Below are 16,535 nucleotides of genomic sequence, written 5' to 3'. Positions count from 1 at the left end.
AAAACACACTACTGATATTTTGGTGAGCTCTAACCTCACGGATATATGAGAATGTGGAGCCCTGTGATGAAGAAAAGGACAGGTTCTATGGAAGGTCCACCCCAGAATTCTGATGGGCTTCAGCATTTGCTGGATTTTACCTTAAACAAATCGGTCCCATCATTTCTATGTGAAAATTTCAAGCTGAACCTCACTGAATGGGAACCTGAGGCACAAGAGAAGCGGCCAACCCTGAAAACTCACTTTCTGTTTCTTTCTGACAAAAATAAAATGCAATGAAGTACCATAAACCTGGAGAAAGGATGGCTTTTTGATAGAACAAATGTATTAAAACCTCAACATAGCACAGTACTTGGATTTCATTCATGCAGGCTGCTCTTGTTATTTCTGAGACTGATATTTAAATAATCAAAGTGACCTAAACAATAAGGAGGCAGGTAGAGTGGTGGAAAAACAAGAACGGAAGGTCAGCAGGAACATTTGGGGCAGGTCAGTATCTACCCAGCCAGGGTGGGGAGTGATAGGGTCTGAAACAGGCTCTGCTCCCTCCTCCCCTGTGGATTAAATGCAAGGGAGAGGGAAGGGCGTCATCTTATAAATGTGATTTACTGACAGAGGAGTCTGTACGTTGTACATTTTTAAGCAAGCAAAAGGGCACAGAACAGTATGTACATTGATTCACTTTATTAACAAAGCAATACAACAAAAAAGATTGTGTGTGTTGTCATATGCATAGTAAGAAGGTCTGAGAAAGACACATGCTGAGTTACTCAAGGTCATCTGAGGACCCGGGTGGGTGATGGGACATGTGTGGGAGGACAGACTTTGACTTGACTTTATATATTTCTGGGAAGCCTTCTGTGAGCTGGCTTGGCAGAGAGGTGATAGGTAGGATTTCTGGTGGTCTCACGTAGGGTAGCTATTCCAGGAAAACCCCACGTGCCAGACCCTGATTCTGGTGTAGAAAGCACAGCCTCTGTGTTACAGGCCATGGGGAATTCAGGACAAGAAGAAATTCAAGAATCAAATCAGTATGACAAGTTAAACCAGTGCTTTATATCATGGCTGGAAATGGGAATGGAGACCACATTTTCCCTGCAGAAGACAAATCTATTGTGCAACATTATTCCTTGTTTTTCTTTTTTAGGCCAGAAAAAAGAAACAAAGGAATATTCTGGAACTACCTCCAAGAGAGAGTCCCTGAACCACACTCCATCAAATTCCTTTAAAAGGGAAGCACACCTAACCCCAGTGCCAGATTGTTTGGCTTTTCATGTGGCATTTCTGTAGGATGCCACCTAACAACCCACTGAAACCTGAAAGGAATTTCTTCTAATATGAGTGGCAGCACCAGGTAGTTGAACCTGGGCTCCTGTCAGCCAGCATCAAACATGGAAGGGGTGCATGGAGATGATGGCCAGGACAAAGGTGGGGCCAGGAGGAGGGGACACACAAGGATGTCCAACAGACACAACGTATAGATAGTGCAGCAACACTGTAAGGCTGTGTTCTGATGACTTTGAAATAAACTCCGATGCCCATCCTTTATAGGGAGGGAAAAGATCTGTGTGAGAGAGAAACCGAACAGATACGTTTCCCTGGAGAATAAAGGCAGAAGCACAGGCTGAGTTTTATGATGACGGATTTATTACTGTGCTGTTTTTCCTAGGAGAGGTGGATTGGTGGCATCTGCATTCACTGGCAGAGACTGAACCCCTAAGACTTATCAAGGGAGTCAGGGCAAGAAAATGAGGGGAATCTCCACGACCAGCAGTGAGTCAGAGATCTGCTGCCCAAGTGGACCTGTGGCTAGGAATCCTGTCAATTCAGCCAAGAATTAGAAACATTCAAGGCAAACACCAGCTCACTCTGCACAGGGCTTTTCTAAGGCACTGCTCAATTCCATAAGAACAGGGAGCAGAGGGCATGAGACACAATAATTCAGAAAAGGGGAGAGGCGATACCCCAGGAGGTAGTCAGCAGACTCCTGACCTTTCTGGGGCACACCAGAGAGAAGAAGGTAGGGTTACAGCGCATGGGTCTGTGTGAACGTGGGCGCACACGTGTGTGCAAGTGTGTGTGGGACGGGCCCAGGGGTGGTGATGGCAAGGAGGGCTTCTCACCATTTCTCTTCCGTGCCTCCTCCTTTGTCACTTTCTGCTGTGCCATTACATTCTGGGGCGAGCGCCTCCCTGAGCTGGGCTTCCCTGATTCCTTGCTGATGACAGAGCCATTCTCACTGGGCGACCTGCTGGAAGTAACCATAGCAACAGGGAGATGGTAAGTTTCGACTCCAGCAGCCTCCTCTCAAGGTTATTTTATTTGCACAGTTTATGTCTGTCGCCTTTCGTTCTGGTTTTATCCACAAAGAAGAAATGATACAGGAAAAGAAAACACAGCAAGCCCCACACTACCGCGTGGGTTAAGCAGCTGGTCGCTGTGGAGTGCATTGTTTACGTGGAGCGCTTAGCTCCAAAGAGAAGTTCAGTGAGCGCGGCCCTCAGGTCCCATCTCTGTTCCATTAACCCCCAGTGACTATGGAAACGGCGGTGACGGTGTTTGTAAGCATGCCCTCTTTTTAAAACACGGCACTTTGGATAGTGTTGCAGAGCATTTGATTCACGTGACATCTACAGGGACGTGCATTAGACACGGTTCTCTTTGCCTATTCCCTTTACAGAATATACTTTGACCACTAAAGCTTAAGTCACTCCACCACTGAGTTATTCTGTCTTACACATATCTGCATGTGTGCACACACGCACATTCTTTCACTGTGCTAACTGGTAACCACTTACACTTGAAACTACCAATTTCAGCTATTCATTTCTTCAGGAAATATGTCATGTGCACCAGCTTTGTGCTGGGCATTATGCCAGGTACACTGGTATACAGAGATACTAGGACACCACCCATGCTGTCCAAGGGCTCCCCATCACAAGCACCAAGTAGGTGCCAAAGACTATGCAGAATGCTTTCAAAACTGTTAGTGAATCATTACACTGGTTTGGTGACTGTCACCCTTGTTTAGCAAGTGAGGAATGTGAAGGCGAGTGGCAAATCAGTCCTGGAAACCAGCGCTCCCCCTGCAGGTAGGGGCTCTCCTCCACACCAGAGCGTCTACAGAGTCCTACAATGTCCTCGGATGAGGCAGGCATTACATAGGGCAAGCCACAGGGCCTTCTCCCCTTCCCTTAGGTGGGGGGTGATTCTGATCTTCTGAAACTCTGCGGGAAACGGACTCTTAGAGACCCTGCTGAGGTTCGTGCTCCCTCAGGTCTCGGATCATCATAAAGTCCAACTGCCTTCCCTTCTGTGGAGACAATCAGGAGGCAGATATCCAGAGGCCTCATCAAACTTCTTATTCTTCTCTGTCAATTGTCCAAATTCGGAACCTAAAGGCCCCTACAATGGAAAATTGGCTGGAATAACACGTAGTACTTGACCAGCAAGTAAGCAGCTTTTTAAGTGGAAGCTATGTATCTTTGTAGATGTTCTTTTTCCTTCCCCTCCCTTTTCCCTTTTCATCCTATGGGAATGGAGAATTCTCGGTCCTGTACTCTTTAGTACACTTCAGCACCCTAAAACCGTGACCAATGACAGTGCCCACTCACATCCATGGGATAATGCAAAATCTGCCCAGAGGGTTCCACAGAACAACAGAACCAAATGAGACATTCCTTGCCAAAGTTCCACAGACAAGTGTAAGTTTAGGAAATGTTGTCTATTATATTCCTTCTTTGGGTGCGCCTAATGAACATTAACATATCAAAGGCTCCATCAGTCCTATCATAAACAGTCCTATCATCTCCTTTTGTTTAATCCACCATTTCCCAGTTTATTTGGCCCCAAATCTCCTTCACCATAAGATAGAAATACAAAGAATGCAGCTTGAGAAAATATAGATAAGGCATTAATTTTTTTTAAAGATTTTACTTTTTAAAGTAATTTCTAACCCCCAACATGGGGTTCAGACCCACAACCCTGAGATCAAGAGTCACATGCTCCACTGACTGAGCCAGCCAGGTGTCCCAGATAATTTATCAAGTGTATATAATTTACCCAACATCTATTTGAGCACTGAGTGCTGGCTATACAAATATACATACAAAGAGAAGACATAAGCCCTTGGATGGTTTTCAGAACCTCACAGTTAATGGCACCTACTTTTCCAACTGGCTTTGTTAGGACAACAGGCTTTCATTGAGGTCCAGAAAGGAAGAAAGGAGAAAGGCTTCTTGTAACCCATTTTCACGTTCATGATATACTTAACAGTGTTTGTATCATTTGCAGGGCCTTTCCTTCATTTGATCCTGAAGCAATTTTCTGGTTGTTCCTCTCAACTCCAGGGAAAGGTATGAATGAACACATTTCTGGGGAGAAACTCCAACTCTGCTTTACTCTTTCATCCACTTATGAACTTATGTTTACATGGAGCCATCAACCCAAACTTCTGGTCAAAAACATAAGGTGAGATTTGTGTATGTGTCCACTCACATGACAGTAACAAAACTGTTTCTGAGAGCAAGAAAGTGCCCCTTGTGAGGCCATAGTTTTAGGCTACTGAACTCCACAGTCCCCCTCCCCCCCTTCTGGGGATATGGGTGTACATGGAGTCCGGATGAAGAGTCATGGAGGTGGGGATTAATCAATTGCTGAACAATTATGGCCAATCACTGAATTAAAGTACCCATTGCCCATGGCTGTCCCTATGAGGTTGATTCTCTATCTTTGCCCATTAGTCCCAGTCACAGGCCAATGAAAGAGCATCCCCAGGAGCCTTAGTGAGAGGAAAAGGACCTGTAACACCTATCTGATTATCTGCGAGTGGCTGAATCCTCAGATTTCAGTTTGAAAACCATTTTTAAAAACTGAGATACCTTAATGACCATCAAATCACTGGTTTCTCCTATTTTTCACTTGCAAAACTTTTCGGATCACCTAACAGACCCATTCTGAGAGGTTATGCAGGCCACAATCAGCAGGAATGAGGAGACTGATGTGGCAAGACGGAAAAGCCAGAAAAATAAATGCAACATGGGTTTGGTTTTGGTTTCAGCATCTTAATATCTTCCCAAATGAATTGGACTCCCATGGTCAGCTGAACTGGAACAGAGGTGAGGTTTCTCGCATAGCTTTGGCAATGATACAGCCCTTAGTAAATTTCTGTTATTATGGTAACATTATGAAGCAAATGTAGAAATCATTCAGCTGCACAGACACTGTTTTCTTTATCTATATTTGTTTCATAAGTCCACATTTCCTAATAAAATTCTGGGGGTAAGTAATTGAGTTTGTTTACCAAAAGTAGATTCCTTGCTAATTCAAGAAGAAATGCTTGTTCTAAAAAAAGAAAAGATCATTTTTAAAGAAATCCTTACATAATTTAAATCATTCAACTAGAATGGGTAGAAAATAATTTTTATTCTTCCCAGCAGTGTTATGTTAATATTCTCATTTTAGTAATTCTATTTACCTCTTTTCAGTGTCCTCTAATAGGTGATAAATATGTTTTTAACATGCCTGTATTGTATTTGGCAAAGATCATAATGAGAATAATTACTGCAGGTAATCCTACTTGCCAGTCAACTCAGATAAATAATCTATTGCTTCATATGTTTCAACTCTTCATGCTGAGGCAGACTCTTGCAGTTCTGATCCCAATTTATTCTTACCTCCCTGTAACCAAGCTTTGGTAGCCTCCTCCCACACTGACTCTGGACTAGACCATGTGTCTTATTTTGGCCAACAGGACAGTAGTGAACTTGACACAAGCAAAGATTTGAGAAGTGTTGCCCCTGGGGGCTTGTTTTCTTGCGGTACGTGGAACACCCTGTGAGACAACCTGCGAGAAAGCCAGAGCTGGCCTGCTGGAGGATGAGAGACCATGTAGCCCCAGTTACCTGGCCACCCCAGACAAGGTTATCACCAACAAGCCAGCCTAGCCAACCTACCACCTGACTACAGACACATGAGTGAGCCCAGCTGAGATTAGCCAAGCCCATCTCAGCCCAGAACCACCACCTTCCTGAGCTGAGCCCAAACTTCTGACCCACCAAAAATCAGGAGCTAAATAAAAGGCTGCTATTTTAAGCTGCTAAGCTGTGGAGTAGCTTATTGTGGAGCAATAGATAACTCATCCACATCCCCTCAACCTTCTTTCCTACCCAGGCTGAAATCCAACCCTCTGTTTCTCTGTACCTCTGAGGTACAAAGAGCTCCTGGAGGGAAAACAGAGACTTGTTCCATGACTCCAGCACAAACTTTGTGTATTTGACACAGACAATCCTTCTTTCCCCTTCAAACTACTCCCTTCTCTTGGCTTCCTGGATTCTGTTCTTGCTTTGTCCTCCCCAGGGCTTTTTTCCTGATGCTTTTTGGTCTCCTGTGCTGATTCCCCTTCATCACCTGGACCTCTAATAATTGTAGTGTTCCAGGGGTCAGGTCGTGGGTCTCTTTTCTATCTATACTCTCCCAGGTGACCCCATCCAGTGTCACAGCTTAACTAAATACTGACAACTCCTCATTTATATTTCTACTCTGGACCTCTCCTCTGAACCCCAGACTTCTACAGTTAGCTGAGTTCTGAACACTTCCACTTGAATGTCTAAGTGACATCTCAAACTTAACATGCCCACATCCAAACTCATGATCATCCCCTACAAATTTCTTCTCTTCTAGTCCTCTCCCATACAACCAATGGCAAATTCATCCCTCTCTATTTCTACTCCTCCCAACAATCTATCAGCAAATCAAGGCTAACTACAGCTTTTCCTTCAAAACATGTCTAGAACCCTATCACTTCTCACACCACCATGCCTTGGCCCACACCACCATCTACGTCACCTGGACTACTGTTATAATCTCCTAACTGTCTCTCTGCTTCCATTCCACTTCTACACCATCTGTTTTCCATACAGCAGCCAGAGTGATCCTTTAAAATGGCAAGTCACATCATGTCACTGTTCTTCTCAAAACCCTCCAATGACTTCCAATCTTTACTCATGATGAAATTCCAAGTCCCTTGGGGCGCCTGGGTGGCTCAGTCAGTTGAGCGGCTGACTTCGGCTCGGGTCATGATCTCGCGGTTCGTGAGTTCAAGCCCCGTGTCGGGCTCTGTGCTGACAGCTCGGAGCCTGGAGCCTGTTTCAGATTCTGTGTCTCCCTCTCTCTCTCTGACACTCCCCCATTCATGCTCTGTTTCTCTCTGTCTCAAAAGTAAATAAACGTTAAAAAAATTAAAAAAAAAAAAAAAGAAATTCCAAGTCCCGACTTTGATTGATAAAAGCCTAATATGATCAAATTCAGGCAACTTCTCTGATTCATCCACCACTACTTCCTCCCTAGTTCACATCGGTCTCTTTGGCCTTCTTGCTCTTCTTTAAATATTTTAAGAGATTCCCTCCTCTGGGCTTTGCACACACTGTTCCATCTGCTTGGAACATTCTTCTCCAAGATAGCTTTGAGGCTTACACGTCTTTCTCAAGTGTCACTTTATCAGAAAGGCCGTCCCTGACTTCCTAGCTAAAATAGCAGCATGTCTCCCTTTCCATTGCTCTATCTTATCATGCTTTGGTTTTCTTCTTCATAATGCATCACCACCTGACTTACTATGTATCTATTTCTCAGTTTATTGCCTATCTCTCCCCACCAGATTGTGAGCACAGTGAGAATAGGAACTCTGTCTTGTTCCCTGCAGTATCCCCAGTGCCTGGTAAACAGCAATCAGTTAGTATCTATTAGGTGAAGGGAGGGAGAGAAAAAAGGAGGCAGAGATGATGTAGCTTTTCTAGCATCCATTGTGGTCTCAGGCAATGGAGAAGGGACTTGGCAATGGCAGTTGGTTTGGCCAGCCAACAAGCCTTGCCATAGAATTCATTACCTCTTTATAAGACTATTGTAAAGTCCTTACAACAAGTCTCCTGGCCTCTAGCCTAACCTCTTCCATCTATCATTCACACTGCCACTGGAGCAGTCTTTCTAAAATTCAGACTGGACATCACTGTCTTCCTAAAGAACTTTTAGTGGCTTCCCACTACCCAGAGAATAAAGGTCAAACTCCATAGCCTGGCGGTTAAGACCCTCCACAATTTTCACTTATCTTCTGGTTTCATCCTTACTGCATCCCAACCACTATGAACTCTAAACCCTAGGGACATTTGCCATTATGTGAATTATCTCTCCACAACTACTGACACTCTACTCACCCTCCGAGGCCCAGCTAAAACATAAGCTCCTCCCCAATCCTTTCCCTCATCAGATTTAAGTTCTTCCTTTCTTTTCCATAGTACTTCGTTCAGACTCCTCTATGAGCACCTGCACATCATGCTTGGTTTCCAGGTATTTATCTCTCAGTGTCTCCATCATGAGATTCTTGGGGGTCAGGAACCAATCATAAACCTTTCTGTAGGCCTCCCAATGCCTGTCAAAGTGCTCTGTTCACGGTAAAAGCTCCTAAAAATGGTTTTTGAACTAAAACCATACATTACTGAAAAACTGCCAGATAAAATACAACTCTACTGAATCAAAGGCACTGCTTTTAAAATAAGGTAAAAAATCTAAGTGTGATGCCAGTGCCAAATTTGTTGTAATAAATATGAAAGCAAAATTTCTACTGTTGTGGCTGATCAGTGATGTAAAACCTTACGAATTACAGCTCATGAGAAGCAAGTATTGTGATTCTTGTCACCTACTTTAGTCTCCTCAAAAACTCAAAACAAGCATGAAGGGGATTTTGTTTTTAATGTTCATTTATTTTTGAGAGAGAGAGACAGACAAAGGTGAGCAGGGGTGGGGCAGAGAGAGGGAGACACAGAATCCAAAGCAGGCTCCAGGCTCTGAGCTGTCAGTACAGAGCCTGATGTAGGGCTCAAACTCATGAACCGTGAGATCATGACCTGAGCTGAAGTCAGATGCTTGACTGACTGAGCCACCCAGGCACCCCAAGGGGAGTTTTTTTTTTTTTAGTTTATTTATTTATTTGGAGAGAGAGTGGGCATGAGCTGGGGAGGGGCAGAGAGAGAGAGAGAGAGAGAGAGAGAGAGAGAGAGAGAGAGAGAGAATCCTAAGCAGGCTCCACACTGTCAGCAGAGAGCCTGAGGTGGGGCTCAGAGCCACAAACTATGAGATCATGATCTGAGCCGAGATTGAGAGTTGGATCCTCAACCGACTGACCCACCCAGGCACCCCTGAAGGGGAGAATTTTTATTTTTATTTATTTATTTATTTATTTATTTATTTATTTATTTATTTATTTATTTTTAAATGTTTATTTTATTTTTTCAGAGAGTGGAAGCAGGGGAGGGGCAGAAAAAGAGGAGGGCAGAGGATCCAAAGCAGGCTCTGCCCTCACAGCAGCAAGTCCTATGTGGGGCTTGAACTCACGAACTGTGAGATCATGACCTGAGCCGAAGTCGGATGCTCAACCAACTGAGCCACCCAAGGTGCCCCGGAAGGCGGGAATTTTTAAAGAGAAAAGTGGTATTAACTTGAGGCTTCCACTGCTCTCACCATCAATGATTTCCCTTTTTGATTTGGAGAGGCAGAAGTTGATCCCATGCCTACCTCTTTCTGGTTTCGGTGGACTTGGCCGTCTTGATGGTGCTTCCGTCCTGGGCGATGTCTCTTTCCTGAGAGGCAGGAGCATCTCTAACAGGGAGTGGTAGGACCACCGTTTCCTGAGTCACAGGGACAACCTCCTCATCCGCCCCTTGCTGGCCCAGGTGCTGCTTGGCATAGTCAAAGCCTTGCACAGGCTGCAAAGAGGAAACAGATTTGTGGTCACGTTTTTGGCAAAGTGTGACTCTAATGACGGCTTTAAGAGAAGATGGGCAGGAGAGTGCATGTGACAGGACCATACTTAGCTTTCTGATGAACGAGAGTTAACCCAAATCTCCCTCATAATTTCTATCTGCGAAATCAGAATCTGTGCTAATTCCACTTAGCTATAGAATCTCTAAGGGGAAGACTTACTTGGAAAAATGAATAGTGTAAACAAGATGCAAATATGTGTGTGAGAACAAACTTCTTCCAGGAATTAAAAAAAATTTTTTTATACATTTATTTATTTTTGAGAGACAGAATCAGAGCACAAGTGGGGGAAGGGCAGAGAGAGGAGACACAGGATCCGAAGCAGGCTCCAGGCTCCGAGCTGTCAGCACAGAGCCCGACGCAGGGCTCGAACCCACAAACCGTGAGATCATGACCTGAGCCAAAGTCAGAGGCTTAACCGACTGAGCCACCCAGGCACCCCAAAGAATTTTAAATGACCAATTTTAAGTTACTGGATACTGCTAGAGACTCTTAATTATTATATGAAATAGGTCCTGTATCATCTCCTGCCTAGGAACATCTCGTCATCCCTGAACCCTACATTCACATGGCCTTATGCATAGTAAGGGGTGTGTGACTTTGCCAAGTCCCTGGAATTCTGAACCTCAATTTTCTCATCTGAGAAATGAAGATAATCAGATCTGAGGTACCTAGGCCACACCTGAGTATTAAAGGGGAATCACAGCTCTGAAAACAGAGGGAGAGAAACATGCTTCCACATGTGAAGCAGTACAATCATTAATAATAAAATGGAATTTATGGAATCACTCAAATCCAGACCTATGGCTCTCCTATGATTCATTAGTGGGTAATTAGCAAGGCTTTTATTGCACAATGTCTGAAATCCCAAGTGAATAGGGCAGCTGTGAACAAAGCCCAGTAGACATCTATTAGTGGGGCAATAAAAAACCAAGAGGTGTATTTTAACAACTTCTGGGAGTGTCTCTATTCTCTTTACACACCAGAGCAGCACAACACAGATTTAAGGCAGGACAGTGGGGTGGTGGAGAGCACCAGCTCCAAAAGCAGACTGCCTGGGTTCCAATCCTGGTTCTCCCATGTATTAGCTAGGTGACCTTGGGCAAGACACTGAAATTCTTGGCACATCAGTTTCCTCACCTATAAAATGGAGATCATAGCAGGGTAAACAGGATCAAATGTGTAAGTATGTGGAAGTGATTTAACCACCCTCAAAGAGATGCTGCGTGGATTAAGTAGGTAAATGTTCAGCATTTAGTGAAGTGCTTGGTACGTTGTAAGTGCTCAATCGATAATAGTTAATATTGTTAGCCTCCCATTAAATCATAGACCAGGTGAAATAGAAATCAGTGATTCTTTTCAGGAAAATTTGGAGATGAGGGGTGCCTGGGTGGCTCGGTCCGTTAAACATCCCACAGTCTCACCTCAGGTCTTAATCTCAGAGTCATGCGTTTAAGCCCTGCATTGGGCTCCATGTTGGGCATGGAGCCTACTTAAAAAAGAAGAGAAAAGAAAAGAAAATTTGGGGAAGAAACTCTACCTCCACCATGTGTGTTTCATTGGAACTTGACATGGAGAGAAGCCCCTCCTTCAGCAGTGAATTTAGCTAAGAAATGTAACAGAGAGGCTCCAGCCAAATGGAATGGTCTAGGACTGTGGTCCAGCCTATCAAATCTTACTACCACATCTCAGGACAAGATGGAGTTTTATTGCTAAATCCAGCAAAGCTTCCTTATTTCAAGCTGTCTGTAGTTCTGCCATGGACAGTTCCCCCAATTCCCAGGAAAACTCACTCTGGAAAGTGTGCTCAGCCCTTCCTCTTCACTGAGACACACACTCTGACCCAAATGGTGACCATGGACATTCCGTGCCAGGATCCGGGAACGTGCTTCTGAAACAGTGTTTGTCTGTTCAATTCCTCCCTCCTGTGGTGCCACATGAAACAGAATGGAGCCTGCGAACAACCTGGTCATGTTCCTAGACTAAGGAATTGCCAGCTCCTCCAACCAATGGTCACCAATTGGATTCACCTGAAATGTTTCTAGAAGCTGAGCTTTTCTCCCCAGGTCCACTGTTTCATTGTCTCCTGCTTGGTCTTGTGGCTTCCATTCAGTTCCTTTGACCAGCTTCCAAAGTTATCTTCCTGAAAACCACATCAAGTCATGTACTCCGCCATTAAAAGTCTCTCATCGGGAGCGCCTGAGTGGCCCAGTTAGTTAAGCATCTGACTCTTGATCTCAGCCCAGGTCTTGATCTCAGGGTGTTGGGTTTAAGCCCTGCATTCGGCTCTGCGCTGGGTGCAAAGCCTACTTAAAAAAATGTTTTGGGGCACCTGGGTGGCTCAGTTGGTCAAGCATCTGACTTCGGCTCAGATCACGATCTCGCAGTTCGTGGGTTCTAGTCCCACATCGGGATCTGTGCTGATGGCTCAGAGCCTGGAGATTGCTTCAGATTCTGTCTCTCTCTCTCTGCCCCTCCCCTGCTCACACTCTGTCTTTCAAAAATAAATAAACATTAAGAAAAAAATTTAAAAAGTGTTTCACGGCACTCAAAGTCTTCAGCAAGGCATTTAAGGCCCTTTGCAGTCTGGCTGGACCCACCTGCTCAGCCACGCTTCCTGTTGGTACCTTTTCCATAATCCTCCCATGCCCCCATTAGCCTATTCAGCATAGTGCCAACTATAGTTACTGAGCACTGGCTTTTGCCTCAGACTGTGCCTGGTGCTGGATATATGAGGATGAATAATAGCCAGTCCATGCCCTCAAGGCATTCACAGTTTCAGCCTTATTTGGTATGACTGGTACAGTGCTGAATGCATGATGTCAATTATGACATTTCATCCGCACTGCAGTTCAAGGGGGTGGCATTATTATGATTCTCCATTTTAAAGATAAATAAACTGAGGGTTGGAGAGCTTAAGCAACTTCCTCAGGCTCACCCAGCTGGTCGGGGGTGGGGTCAGGATTTGCACCCAGGTCTGCGTGATGCAGAGCCAGGACATCTGAGCACTGCCTGATGATTCCTCCCATGGCCTTTCCCCTCATCCTGCAGCCTACCATCTTGGGTGGGCATCTGCTACCGTACTTGGCCTGGCTCCCATGTTGAGACTACTGGCCTGTCTGTGAGGAACTGAGAGTCTCCGATGGCAGCTAAGGCTTCCCAAGAACCTAGTAAGGACAGCAAGCTGGCTCTGGTCCTCTCCCTCTTGCCCCCACTCGGCCTGGATTTGGCACCTCACCCTTCACACTGTGTTGAAGTTACCTGCTAGATACTTCAGGGGACTGGGTTGATGGTGAGTGAGCAGAAACAGAGATATTAAGGAAGGACAGGCTTCAAGGGTGGCCACTGTTATTAGGTTAATAATAACAGTTCTCACATATGCTCAGTCCTGACAGCCTTCAAAACACTGACACCTCATTTTGTGCTCACAAACACCCTCTGAGGAAGCAGGGCAAACATCATAGTCTTCGTTTAACAGGCAAGAACACAAAAGCTCAGAGAAGTCCAGTGACTTGCCCAAGATGGCACAGCTAAGTGGTGAAAGACTCAAGACCAGTCCCTCACTCTTCTGACTGATGGGTAGTGGTCTTTCAGTCTTCAGTTTGAAAATCACCTGAAATTAATTGCCATTGGACACACCCTCGTGACCCCTGATACTATTAAGACATAATGAAGTATCTATAGCTGCTTCAACGAGTTTTGTAAAATTAGAAAATCAAAATAATCCTCAACAATTTCAAAGGTAGACATGCTATCCAGACCTTTTAAGAAAAAAAGGACCTTTATACTAATGAAGGCCAACTTGTATGTAATATTTATGTGCCAGGCACAGCTCAAAGTAACTTACGAAAATCAATCCTCACAACAACCTATAAGTAAACACTGTTATCATCCCCATTTCACAGATGGGAAAACTGAGGCACAAAGAGGTTAAATACAGGCCACACGGTCTGTGAAAAAGAGGAAACAGCTGGGCACCTTCAGGGGGTGACTGACCTGTCCCGGGCAGATGGTCATGCCAACCATTGTGGGCCCTCCATGCTCCATCCTGCATCTGGATGTGGCCCTACCTACTGTCCTGTAAGGCTGCCTGCTCCAGGAAGCTGTGTTCTCATCAATTATATGAAGGGAAACACTGGGCAAAGGCTGTGAATCCAATGACAAAGAGTAAAGAGAAATGAACCAGGAAGAAAGAAGCTCACGAGAGCCCTGACACCTGGCCCTCCTGCGTTTATCATTTTCTCAACACTACCTACAGAAGCCCAGCTGACAACCATGGTAACAGGGTCACGTCTATGGTACCTTGTCTCCGAAGAAGGGTACGGGCGTGCACGCCCTGGCCTCAGCTCCCAGGACGGCTGCACTCAGCTCCTCTTAGCCTGTCAAGTCTATTACTGAGACTCAGCAGGGATCCCCGGGAATGTCCTGTGGCACTGCCGTCTGCATTCTAAAGACGCGGTGATGTCCCTGGAGACTAGGAGACCATCCTCCCACGCTATGGAGTGGTCACGAAGGCTAACTTTTTCATTCCGCCTCTTTCCTTGGCATTAAATGAATTCTGGTCACACACACACGGTGTGAGATGCGACGCGGGCAGCTCTCTCCTCTCCAACACTGCAGTGTCCCTGGGTTGCGAGGGCAGAAGGACTGCGGTAACAAAGAGGCAGTTCCACCCCGCTGGCTTCCTGTGATAAAGGAGCTTTGCAAATCAAAGTGCGGAGCTCAGCCTCATTGAGGGAGAAAACAACCAGAGCTACCACACACAAGTGAATTCAGTCTTCTCCTGGAACATAAATTGGCTTGATTTTCAACATCGGCCACGTATCTCTTCAAGCACAATTCACCAGGTAGGAACATAAAAGGGGCTATGACAACCCACAAACATGAATCTCTTTCAGCTCCAAACAGCTTTCAAGCCAGAAGGTACACTGAAATCGTGTGCTGCCCAACTCACCTTAGCAAATTAATAAAATTTTGGCTTAATCTGTAACACAGAGTTGCCATTTACAACCTCAGTATGGCATGTTTTGCATTCCTGGACTCGGCTGCAGTTAGATTCTGGTAATTACTGTTATGTCTGGAAGGCTCAGGTTGTAACTAAGCTAAGATGGAAATGAAAGACCCCCTTCTTGGAACAGTTTTATTTGTCACTGCTTGGGCGATGGCCAACACTGTGCTGCATCTGGAAAGCGGGTGCCCTTTGTGTCAACAGAAACAGAACAACATTCTTTGGAGTTTGGCTCTTTGGTAGACAGAGCGTCTAATCAAACTGCAGCTTTGCAACAGGTGAATTCGTTTAACAAACGATAAAATTCAATTGATTTCTTTTACTGAAGCAAGGTGTGATCGTCCAGAAAGAACCAGGCATGCATGACTGCTGGCAAGGACTATCTCCCTGACCTGCATTCCAATGGAATGAAAATTCCTTTTGCTGTTTCATTCCTGCACAGGTGGACAAAGCTCAGAAGTTCAGTGATGGAGGAAGAGTCTACCTGCCAAATCTCAGGGCTCAGGAACGGGTATAATGTGGAAAGAGCCCAAAGACACAGCTATGGGCCCGAGTCGCTCCTTTTGCTGCTAGTTATGTGACTTTGGACAAATCTCCACAGCCTCTCTTTCCTTAGCCTTCTCAACAGTAATGTGAAAATAATAAAACCTGCCCTGACTATGATCTACCTTATAGGGCTGCTGTGATGAGCAGACGAGGTCACAGACCCAGAAGAACCCAGCAAATTGTAAGGCATTATTTAAAGATCAGGTATTACAGATTACTGTATTTCCCTCGAGGGGATATCATGAAGGGAGCTATGTGACTGGAAAATTAGCGCTGGGAGTTTCCTCAGTCCACTCCCCTCCCCGTCACCAGAGGTGTGGAGGCTGTGCAGGGTGCACGGGCTCCCGGCCAGCTTCCAGTTGAGCCACCGAACCAGCGTGTGATGACTGCCCGGCCAAGACTCTGCAGCTTGCCCATCATGGCAGCCTTCGAAGATAAGTCACTCCGGTCAATGGAAGAAGGAAAATTTTGAGAGTCTCATGTGCCCAGAAGAGCCCTGCACTAGGAGCCAAAAGCCCTGGTTCTACCATCAGTTCTGCTACTTACAAACTGTGTGATCTTAGAGCTACTTCTCTGGAAAAGGACGATGTCAGATTAGATGGCCTCCACAGCCCCTTTCAGGTCTATCCAGCTCCTAATTTTCTGTGTCTCAGTTTCCTCACCTGCAAAACAATGGCTCTTCCTTAAAGCATTGCTGTGAGGGTGGAGGTGCTGTATGTAAAGCCGTCAGAAGTACTTACGGCTCAGAGAGAGAGCGTTATTAGGTAAGCATTAGCTATCATGGCCTGACGATAAACATAAATGGTGCACAATGATGGGAGTATACTGAAAAACACTGAATTGTACACTTAAAAATGGTTAAGGTGGTAGATTTTATGTTATGTATTATTTGCTATAGTTTTTTTAAAAATCTGAATAAATAAAGGGTCTCCTTCAAGATAGGGCTTGTCAGAATGTTTCTGAAGGTACTTGCAATGACCTCAAAAGCTACCACTTCCCGCACCTTTGCTCTCTGAGGCAGGTTCATCATGGTGTCCGGCTTGAAGTCGTTCTTGTTCTTCCGGCAGAGCACAGCAGTGATGATGATGATGATGACCGTGACCACAGCAATGGGTGCCAGCACTGCCGCGATGATCCACAGGTTGTTGGGTGGATTCTTCACCACGGCTGT

The 16,535-nt window shown here is 45.2% G+C and overlaps 1 protein-coding gene across 1 annotated transcript in view; it reads right to left on the bottom strand.

The window, feature by feature from the left end:
- KIAA1549L (KIAA1549 like) overlaps window positions 1-16,535 on the bottom strand; it is a 266,784-nt gene that overhangs the window by 60,428 nt on the left and 189,821 nt on the right. The window contains exons 11-13 of the mRNA XM_042958831.1: window positions 16,368-16,531; window positions 9,565-9,755; window positions 2,124-2,251 (exon numbers count right to left, since the gene is read on the bottom strand). Coding sequence (XP_042814765.1) covers window positions 2,124-2,251; window positions 9,565-9,755; window positions 16,368-16,531 — 483 coding nt within the window. The remainder of the gene's footprint in view (window positions 1-2,123; window positions 2,252-9,564; window positions 9,756-16,367; window positions 16,532-16,535) is intronic.

Source organism: Panthera tigris, chromosome D1 (assembly GCF_018350195.1).
Source record: "Panthera tigris isolate Pti1 chromosome D1, P.tigris_Pti1_mat1.1, whole genome shotgun sequence".
NCBI lineage: Eukaryota > Metazoa > Chordata > Mammalia > Carnivora > Felidae > Panthera > Panthera tigris.
This window is presented reverse-complemented; position numbering and strand designations above follow the sequence as displayed.